We start from the raw sequence: 11,444 nt of genomic DNA on the forward strand, positions 1-11,444 counted from the left end.
GAAACCCCTTTCTACAGCTTCAAATAACTAATTAAAACCAAACTAATCAAAAAAATGAACACTTGAAAATACTTGTTCTTTGATTTCTGACCTATGCTGCAGCCAGCCACCAGGGTGTGCTTAAGATATGTTGGCATCCTCTGGGGAGTTCGAGGTCACCAAATGGTTCGGTGGGTATGAGACAGCCTCCACAGTCAACCGATCTCGACCTGACTGAACACGCTTCACAATACATTCACAAGTTTATCAGTTGACTGTGATGCCCTCCAACTACAGTACAGTGTTAACATTATTTATCACCATAAACCATCCCAAAACTGGAACACAATGGTTGGACTATTAAACCATAGCAAAGGAAAGTTGTCAAATATAATATATAGTCACAAACACATGCTGGTTGCTGAATTAGAATGCACTTCAGATAAAGGTCTTCCTTTAAGCAATGAGTTTAGTACTGATCAATATAGCTCAAACCAGAATCAGTGATGGGCTGATATCAGAGTTTATTAGAGGACAATACTGGTCTTATACAGTGTACTTGCAAACTGTTGTAAAGGTCGAAACACAAACAACATAGCAGTTCCCATTAGCTTCAGTAGAGTATACCAGTATCTACACACATTCTTACACACACACACACACACACACACACACACACACACACACACACACACACACACACACACACACACACACACACACACACATCTGCATGCATGATTGCTTTCCCGCTCTACGTCTGCTTTTCTTGTTTTCATTTTTTCACTTACAAGCCAAGACTGCGGGTGACTCATAGCTCAGGAGTAGCAGGAATCTGCTCCACATCGAATTCACAGCAAGTCACTGGAATTCTGTTTAATATTCAGACTTCATCAGATCACAAAACTACTTTGTGAACACAGTGAATGCACATTATGTCACACTTTTTGGCATTTTCGGGTAGCAATTCAACATTTTCAAGTCCTCTGAATGCTTCTCTACCAGCTTCCACTGAGGGCAGTGGCTTCCAACATTCCTGCCCAAAAAGTACAAGCATGCAGAAGAACTGACAGGAAATGAGGCATGCGTACAAATCAAAAAGGGACTCTTATGTCATCTTCTTGGGTCTCTTTTTTGTTATTACCTTCAAAACAAAAATATTTTGCTACCAACAGTAGTTATTAGCAGATGAATGAAGTTGTACAACCCTCAGTTAGAATCTAGTTAAGGCCTTTATCAGTATTTTTGTATATATTGTCCTTACATGGGGCATATTTCAAAATGAATTTGTGTTTAATTAATTTATTACAACAAACTTCTTCCTATTACATACACAATGCAGGGCTTGATCCACAGTGTGTTAACTGTGACCCCCTGCACCCAGGTGTTTTATCAATGCTGTTAGCAGGCTTCTCATTTTTAGGCATTATCACTTTAGCTAAATACTGTTAATATTGTGAGTTAGCTAAACTACAAAACTTTTATCCAAAGATGAATTGTGATGGATTTGAAAGTAAAAATAATGAATTGTATCGTTTCTTTTTTACTATTACCGTAGTGGGCCACTTTAAGCGATGACGTCTTAAATGAGTTAAGTTGTTAACTGTTTTATACCGTTTTTCTCTCAAGACTCAGTGGGAAAAAGGTGATCTCTGTGCACCAATCAGGATTTAGCACTAGGATTTGAAGCCAATCTGACATAGTGGCCAAACCGTGTAATAACAGCAATGGCATCTGACACATGGTACACATTATTACTTAATTCTATCAACTATCCACGTATACAAGTGAAAGATTAAACTATTATTACTTCTATACTGCTACTACTACTATTAACTATAGACCATGGCAGCAGTGAACTAGACCAGGTTAAGTTTAAGGAAACTCTTTGAATTCTGATATCTTTGTGACAAATTATTAATTTATGGTTCCAGTAATGAAGGAAAATGAATCCCATCAATTCACCAGAAAACATACTTTGCTAGTGAATCACAAGTCCGACAAGTGAGTGTGAGGCCTGAGAATGTTACTCAGATGGAATGCCACAAGTATCCAATGACCCTAAAATGAGAATTTGATTCCTGTCTTTGAATTTGATTTCAAAGACAGGAATATAAATCCTCTGTTTGATTTCCTGAAATGCTCTGGGTCATTCCAGGTCTTGTGGGAGGTTGGCTGCCTGACAGCTACACAACCACACACTCTTGGACTGATCAGAGTCTTTTGTTGAGTCTCTGTGCACAGCCGCAGTCTTTCTCGTCCAACTGGTTGATGTATGCGTTTACAAAAACTTCCCTTTTCATCTAGCTTGATCAGAAGTAAAGTGGAAGCAGCAGATATAATTAGCCTAGCATGTGTTCCCGCCTTACAGTAAATCTGTAATCTGCCTCTTTTCCAAATGTTTTATAAGTCCAAAAAATGGAAGCTACTTTTATTTGCTTGTAATGTGTGCTGAAATATCAGTATCAGCCTCAAAAAGCAAATGTATCTCATGCAACATATTCTCAGAGCCCACCCACTCACTCACTCTCTCTGCATAATGACCTCAACCACCTACAGACGCCGTTTGTCCCAAAGCACACCGCTCACACTTTGAGTTCTCCTCTTTGATTTTGATGCCTCGCCACCACTCAACATCCTGTACGCCCCTGCACCAGTATCTGAGGTACCATATGAGAAGTGAAACAGAGAGCAGCATCATCTCTGAGAAACACTTTCTTTTCTCCCGCTGCACGAGAGTGGAAGTACACCATTTGCATGGCTGAGCAACAGCACAGCTGTCATTCACTGCGTGGGGCATCAGTAAACATTCAGCATTAAATTAAGTGGGCTGCAAAGACCTCCACTGCAAATCACTTTAAGCTGCACTCATTTATATTTTTTACATTAATGATGGATAAAATGACTCTGCGTAATGTGAAGGTGTTACTCACAGATATGAACCCACTGAGAATTATCATCAACTCTGCAGCTAGAGCCTTTCATCCTATTTTAGCTCACTGTTTAGTGTTTTCCAGCCCACAGTTCAGTTCTCATCAGCCTTGCTTCCAGCAGCAGCCAGCTGTTTACAGTGACAAAGCTTTGACTGCACGCTACCTGACTCCAAATCAAGCACTGGAGAATAAAGGATGTCCAGCTGTCCTGAGGACAATAAAAAACAAAATCTGAGACACAAAGATACAGCATCTGGAACAGAAGAGAAGTCCCACCCCTTTTTGCTCTGTGGTCCAATAACAGTTGAGCAAGCCTCCGTCAGAACCTCGGTCAGCTTTCCTGTCTTTAGATATGCTATGTGCTAGGCTAATCTATGTTCCAACTATAACGATCATATGACACATGTCAATTGCCGTTCCCAGCACGGATAGGAAGCATCACATCTGCACTGATGACAAATAACCCTTTGCTATTACTGACCAATGCTGGTACAAAGTTATAGCAGCAGGAAGCAGAGCAATAATTTTTAAGAGCAGCAACGCTGGAAATAGGACTGTGGTGTGAAGTGATGTGTGACGGCACCAGCGTGGGCATTATACAACACCTGCTGTTTTCACGCACACTTCTCAGACCCTCTTAAAGCTGCAGTAAGTAACTTTTATAAACATTTTGTCATATTTGCTGAAGCTTTAACTGAACGAAAACAACCAACCAATCAGAGCTGATAAAGATAAGCAAGTTTCATTCCCAGGTCTTCAAATACCAACTTTTGGCTTAGAGGCTTGAAGAAAGCTGACTGTTAAGTCTTATTCCCAAAGCGTTGGTATTTGACGACCTGGGGTCATCTTTCTTACCTCTGATTGGTCTGGTGAATTCTTGCAAACTGCATTCGGCGCACTGGGAGACGTCAAAGTAACCAGATGTTTTTTATACTACTGTCAGGATATAGTGAAAGTTTCAGCAAATATGACAAAATGTTATATTTATAAAGGTTACCTAATGCAGCTTTAATGACTTTATTTCTAAAATGTATAGACCTATTCAGACCATCAGTGAAAAGGTGAGAAATATATTCACATATGTTATATTGTAATTCATTCCCATGCAAGCTGCTCAGAGTAATCCCAGGCTTTTCTGCTAATAGCGCTGGGGTCTCTCCCTCTCCTCTTGGGTCATGCACAGGCAGTCAGAAGGTGTGGGGCACATTTGACCTCTATCACTCCTTCTCCCTGGATCTCTGGATTAGTGTGTCCCTTTAGCTTATATGTACATAGTTTGTTTGAGCTTGTAAAAATGTAAATAGTGTGTTTGATCTTCTCCCTCCCTTTGTAGACATTTAAAAAACTCTTTTACTTCAAATATCTGATACCCCTAAGGTGAGTGGGTTTGTAGTGCTGGGTGATATACTGGATGAACCATATTAGCTTTAATTTCTAGTTGAATGAGCCACTATAAACCTATACCATATTCATGCAATAAAAACATTGTGATATACCGTGAAAAAGTCTATAAAAAAATACTGTGATACAAATTTGTGGTTGTACTGCCCAGCGCTAATTATTTGGCTGAATAATCATAATGTTTGAAGTGTGTATGTACATTTCAATAGTCTGTAACAGGTTTGCATTTGCACTGCAGTTTGCAGTGACGCATTTACTGATCAATCAGTAACTCAACCAATTACTAAAAGAATAATAAAAACTGACCGTGGCGAAACACCTAGGGTGATTTGAATTTTATTGTATTCAGATATAAGAGCAGAGCAAATAGCAAGACTTCCATGGTGAACCAGAGTGAGTCAATGAAGTGATGCAAGTTACTCAGACAAAGTTATTCAACTCTATTCATTATGTAGAATAATACAATTTCCTTCCTTCCAATTTGGGACAGCTGTAAGGACACTGAGGAAAAATGTTAATTTTGAGTACCTGGAGAAGAGATGTCCTGAGCTGATGCTAGGTAACGGTATCAGGGTGGAACTGGGCATAACCTGGGCATCCTTTCTTTACTGAACTGTTGCACACTGCTCTCCTTTAGAACAGCTTTACAGTACAAACATTCCACTGCATATGAGAATGACAATTGGAGTGTGTGAATGTGAAAAATGATTTGGTTGCACCAGGATTGACTCTGACACTGAAAATACATAGATTCACTAAGCTTAGACATTATTTATCATTAGCAAAGAGCGGTCGTAGCTTCTCATTTTAGCCGGTGCTGACCGTCACTTTCTCAGGTTAAAATGACAAACATCCCCAGCCGCAGCTCCTATCAGCTGTCGCTAATCAACATTAATTCTGTGAGTAACTTGATGATGAGCTAAAATTAAACCTGGCTGTCGGTTAAAGTGCCAGTCAAAGTTAGTTTGTGAGGGAAGAACCTCCATTCTGTAACTGTCTTCTCTCTAGCGGATTGCATCACGCAAATGGACCACAAAAACATTCTTCCCTGGGGCCCTCCAACCTGGTTTATCTGGCAGACTTCGATTTCTGTGAAACGTAAAGCCCTAGCAATCTTTTATATACCTGTATATATAATATCTGATTTTACAGTGAAAAACTTGACAGTAAAAGGCCGTAAACTCTAAATAGGTTAAAGTTTCTGTCACAGTAAAAAACGTGATATCTCATGGTAAAATCTTTATTTGTACAACATTTTAAAGGAATAGTCTTTTTTTATAATACAGACTGTAAATTGCACAGAAAACCAATGTCATAGCATTCCTATGGTATTTTCATATGACAAAACTGTTTCTTTTCATGATTTTCTTGTGTAAAATACTTTTAGTACTAAAGTACTAAAAATTCTCATTATTGTTGAGCTTCTTAATTTAAATTCTTCTGTAGATTGATATTCAAAGTCAAAGTCTGCCTATTTGGTATGCCTGCTAAATGCACCACTGTCTTAGAGGATAAAAGCATCTAAAAATAACTCAAAAAGCCAGAGGAGATGGTACATGTGCGAGCTCACAGCGCTGGCAGCGGGTCAACACACTGTCGCAGGTTTGACTGTCATATCTGGCTGTAGCAGACACAAACATTATGCAAGACCATGCTTGCTCTGCATACAGATAACAAAGCAGTGAGATCGTCTGTTGGCTGATGATGGAACATAAATCTCTGCAGAGCCATGATCTCACTGAGCGAGGAGCGATGATGTTTATGGATAGTCCACAATCGAGTTGTTTTTGTGCTCTCTGATTCATATGTCTGGTGGCAGCTAAGAAGTTCAAATGGAACTTCACACAAAGGGACAGGGGCTGGGACGAGTTTTAGCACTGATACCAAAACTATACATATTTTGAGTAATATGAACATGTTTTTCTACAATGTCCCTTTTTCAGTCAAAAAAAAAGTCATAGAATGTATTAATTGCCTAAATTTGGTAATTTTTTCTTGAAAACCTATCCCCTCCAGCCTTAGTATTATGACGTATACCAATAATCTGTTTGGAACAATAATGTTCGTCTGATATGGGTTTTTTTTTTCCACAATAGAGTCGAATTTTTAGGGATGAGTTCTCAGCTGAAAGGAATATCTAGTACAAGCACCAAACGAGTAAAATGTGTCAATATCCGTGCTCTGAAATATAGAAACTTTCTAAAAATATAGTTCTAGTACTCTTGTGATCAAAAACATTGCTCTGAAGCTCAATTCAGTAAACACATTTATCTAGAAAACATCACACAAACAGCAACTTCTGATCAACAACAATCAACAATTTCTGGTTACCCAGCCCACTTCCAGCTTAGGCACCTCCCAATTATAGTTTAAGCCCCATCCATTTAGAGACCAAATATGAATACAGATCATTCAGCTGGTAGAACAGATACAGATAAAACTGCTCATCCCTAATAATTTCAATATAAAAATCCTGAAAATGTCATCTACTCCTTCTACCTCATTAAAAAAGTCCATTCTCAGTGTGTGTGCACAAGTTGTATACTGGACCAAACTATTTGTGATATCACAAATCATGCAGGTAGGCCCCGCCCCCTTAAAATCTGATTTTCAATGATCACAGAGTAACTTTCCACTTACAGCAGATGAATGTGAAAACATCCTTCTAGAGTCAAACTGCACAGACATCATTCAAACAGCCCACTGTAGGAACAGGGAGAATTGAATCAATTTAATACCCAGCCCTAAGAGACAGGAACTGACTGTCTACCTCCAGACTCGAGCAAAACAGCATGCCTGCTCTTCTGAAAAGAAGCACTATTACAACATTCTGGGAAAAACACTCAAATAGCTGCCATCTGCTGATGCAACTTCCTGCTGATCTCTTCACAACTGGTACTATATCCCTAATGTGTTATTCACACTGAAAGAAGGGCAACGTTTCTTTGTGATCTTTACTATTAGTTGGATAATGGTGAATAATGTTTGATAATGTTGAACACACTTAAAAGTTAATACTGAGATCTGGGAACACAAAGACATCACTACAACAGTCCAACAAGAAAAATGAGCAAGTCTGACAATCAGACAGGCTGTAATTAAAGTTGTAATACACTGAAATTACACTTAAAGTATAAGTCAGCATGCATACTAAATCTACTTGATTGAGTGAGCTGTTGATGGACACCATTGTCCCACAATGCAGTGCACAAAGGAGACAAGCTACTCACAGCTGCAAAACAATCTGATAAGTTGCAGTTTGATTGACATTTATGTGTTGCATAATTTCAAACCATGAACTGGTTTCTTGTAACTGTAAAAAAAAAAAAACCCACAACACTCCGACAATTACTATCAGGACATACTGTAAACTATGTATTATAGTACTAGGACACTACTCATGTATACAGTTTTTGGCTGTATGCAAGGGGTTAATTGTTTTATTAAAGATGTGCAGAAACCAGTATTTTTGTTTGAAAACTGTTTGACAAAGATTCACCTTTTTTTGTTTTGTTTTGTTTTGTAAGCTGTGACCGGAAGATTTGTCCACCCACAGAAGCACAGTTTGTTTTCTCAGCTGTGAGCAGCTACTCCATTTCTGTCCATCAACCCCATGGTTTGGAATCAAGACATTTTAGTGTGCATGCTGGCATTCTGAAAGAACGAGCAAGATGCATAAATATTAGTGTGCAACTGGGACGCAGCTTCAGTGTCTGGTGGATGTAGTTCTTTTCTAGGAAAATCTCACAGGATGCGATGCATTTGAGCTTCCTGTTTGTTTGGTATACAGATATTTAGGTATGTGGGTGCACAGATGAAGAAAAGAGTGCTACTATTAGAAAGGCTAAACTGAGCAGAGCATCCGAGGACACACACACTGAACAGACACTGGCAATCTCATGAGCCATCGGCTGTGCTCGTGTTGCTCCTGTCCAGCAGTAAGGATACGGGGGGGAGCCCACATCTTTCCAGTCGTTCCAAAATCCTAATCCTGTCACCATGGCTGAAGGCTTGGGATGTGCATTGTATCCCCACAAAAAAAACACAGGATGTATGGAAATAGTAAAAGATTGAAAATAAAAGCAGGGAGATGAGGCCCCTATCTGTGATGCAATAAATATGTGTTTCTTAATTAAATGTAAAGCTCTTCCAGTATGTTTTAGTGCCATTTTAAAAGTATTACATATATTTTCATGATTATTGTGATAATATCATGTATCACAATTATTTTGGCCAAGGTAATCTTGACATTAAATTTCATCAAAATCATCCCGTGCCAGCTCAGATTGTATGCATATTGTGGACAGTTTTCCTAAAATTAGATTCAAATATATCCTGATATATCGCCTTGCTTACAGTATTGCAATATATTGAATTGTAACCCCAGTATCGTGATACGCAAAATTCTGTTGCTGACTGAAGTGAGATATTAGAAAAAACATTTCACTGCATTAAACAACTGTTTTTATATGTAATTTTGCATACAATATTGTGATACTGCATCGATATCGTAAAAATAATAAACGCTGTGACTTATCACCCCGCCCTACAATAATGCTTCCTTGACATGGATGCGTCTTCCAAGATTGACCTTTTGTCCCTGCAACCATAGAAAGACTCTAACCAAACTGCATATCTTACATATTTGACAATAGGGGAAGATCAAAATATTTGGTATCTGCTCGTTATCAGTGCATCACTAAACCTAACAGTGAGTTGTTCACATCATCTGACCCATGATATGGTGCAAGCCAGTCAGCTGACAGTGAGACACAGACAGATGTGTAACACAGCGCGCCCAAATCAGCTTTTCAGAGTTATTAAATCACCTTCATTAGTGCAAGATAATTAGCATAAAAGACAGAGACCTTCATTGAAAAGAGTGGAAGCCTCTGCGCTGCACTTTCCAGCACTGGGCAACAGCAGCCTTGCCCACAGATGCTGGCGAGCGTCCCTATGTGATATTTACTGTTCCCTAGTGCCTCGCCGCCCCACCATTTTACAAGGCAAGTAAACACAACATCAGCACACAAGGTGGGACAGCATGGCCTACAGATGTGCAACAAAAGCAGTATTGTGCAACAGTGTTATATAGCTCCTGTAAAACCATTGTGGGCAGAGCTTTTGAAACACTCAGGATTGTTGCTTGCCTGCAAAATGCAGCTTGACTTGGAGAGCAACATGTGTACACTCATTTTTCTGTTTAATTTAGGAGAAACTGCTTGTGCATAGGCATTAGACCTATTTTTAACCAGACAGCAGAGTCTTCTCTGATCTCCTGACAGCTCTGCTGGTGGTCTGTCAGTGCGGCAGTTGGAAACATCCAGTCAGGACCTCAGCTATCAGCAATTCAAAACATCCTTTAAAAAACCGTTCCTTTTAACGTTTTAAGAAAACGGAATATTTCATGAAGTAACAAACTCTGCTGCCTGTTCACATTAGTCACAACCGAGGGATGAAGAAACACAGGGGAAAAAAAAAAAGTAAAAACCACACGCTTCAAATTTGATTTGACCCTGCGAGCCAAAATAAAAGAGCTGTTTGAAAACGAGGCTAACGTTAGACAATTATCACGCGCTAAAAACCGAAACTAGTTGGTGGTCGAAAACTATAACGTTAGTTGTTTACTAACACTTCAGGATATGCAGCAGGTCCCGCACACCTACACACTTACACAGCGCTGCTGTCATTTCGCAACAGAACTTGCAGCTCTGAATCAAGTGCCCTCATTTTTTCACCATTTAAAAAATGAGTTTATATTTACAGCCGAATAAACCGTAAGACAGTGTGAAATGTTCACATTAAATTATTTAATTCGGTTTTGTCCGAGAAGCCACAAGAACTAGAAAATGTCCTTAATATGTCAACATTTTGTAGGAGCCCGCCTGTTTTCCCACTATCCTCTTCTACTAAAACATAGCGAGGAATGCGGCGGCGACTGCGACGCATAAAAGTTTATCAAATTGAAAGATATCTTTTTAAAGATGTACGGATTAAAGAAAGATGTACAGTGTGCCGAATGAAGCAGAACATTTTACAATTTTATATAATGCTGCAAGTGATTTTGTCCGATGTATGTGCGTTTGCCGAAAAATAATACAACAATTACTGCCAATTTTTAAAAGTAGTTTGGAAAAGTGTTCCCTCCTTAACGACATGAACAGCACATCCGAGCTCAGTCAGTCAACTTTCCACAATGCTAATGCTGTCAGTTAAAACACTAAAACACAAAAGACGTTTTCGTCGCTTTACTCACCCAAACTGTTTGTAGAGGAATCCATAATCCGAAGTTTAAGTTGCTTGAAGTTTTTCTAGGGGTACAGCCTGGACTGAGGTGTGTTTTCCATGCTGAGAGAGGAGTGTCAGAAGTCACACACTGGAGACTGTCAAACTGCCAGGGTTAGCAACAACAACACCGGAAACGCCTAAAGTTTTCCTGTAAATAAAGCGCTATTGTTTATTAAACCACACAAAGCATTACAATTCAATTCCTCAATCACGTCCACATTCAAATATAGTGTGGAATAACTACAATTACAAAGATAAAATTGAATAAAATAACTTAGTAAAAAACAAACACATCGCTAGTTGAAGGAATGGAAGTGTCCCCCGGAAGTCCTGGACCTCAATATGGCTACCTTGACGCCATCTAAGCACCATGCTGAGATAATGTCAAAGGTTCCATCATTTGAACTAACTCTAACACGTATTGCCTCAGTCGCTGTGACTCAGTAAACAGTACCTATATGTAGTGAACCAGAGTTGTGCCGTTTGAAACTTTTCCAGGCTGCCTCAGTGCCTGTCAAATAAAGTGTGTATTTGTTAGGAAGGCGTTTGTCACCACCAGGCGGCAGGGTTGTATAGCGCACGCGCATGTTAATTAGACCTAATTGATACTTAAAACTTAAAGTTAAACACATTTAACCTTTTCATTAGGTTTTATTTGTCACACGTTTGTTTAAACATGTTAGTTTTAACAAAGTCTAGTGCACATTTGCTCCCATTTTGCCTCCATAGCAAGAGGAAACTTATACTCAATATCTATTGCAAAAATAGGCGCCAAAATACATTTACGACACGGTCAATTTAAGAGGAATATACGAAACAATTCAATATCCCAAAACATGTATT

General features: G+C 39.1%; 1 protein-coding gene across 3 annotated transcripts in view; it reads right to left on the reverse strand.

Annotated features, from left to right (window-relative positions):
- Positions 1-11,038, reverse strand: part of eml3 (EMAP like 3) — a 59,602-nt gene extending 48,564 nt beyond the window's left edge. The window contains exons 1-2 of one of the 3 annotated variants that reach the window (XM_051428532.1): positions 10,894-11,038; positions 10,570-10,749 (exon numbers count right to left, since the gene is read on the reverse strand). In XM_051428532.1, the coding sequence (XP_051284492.1) occupies positions 10,570-10,594 (25 nt within the window). In that variant the 5' untranslated portion in view covers positions 10,595-10,749; positions 10,894-11,038. Of the gene's footprint in view, positions 1-10,569; positions 10,816-10,893 lie in introns of those variants that run through there. The other 2 variants (XM_051428534.1, XM_051428533.1) reach the window with 2 other exon arrangements.
- Positions 11,039-11,444: the final 406 nt, after the last annotated feature.

The sequence above is a fragment of the Dicentrarchus labrax genome, unplaced genomic scaffold, assembly GCF_905237075.1.
Source record: "Dicentrarchus labrax unplaced genomic scaffold, dlabrax2021, whole genome shotgun sequence".
Classification (NCBI taxonomy): domain Eukaryota; kingdom Metazoa; phylum Chordata; class Actinopteri; family Moronidae; genus Dicentrarchus; species Dicentrarchus labrax.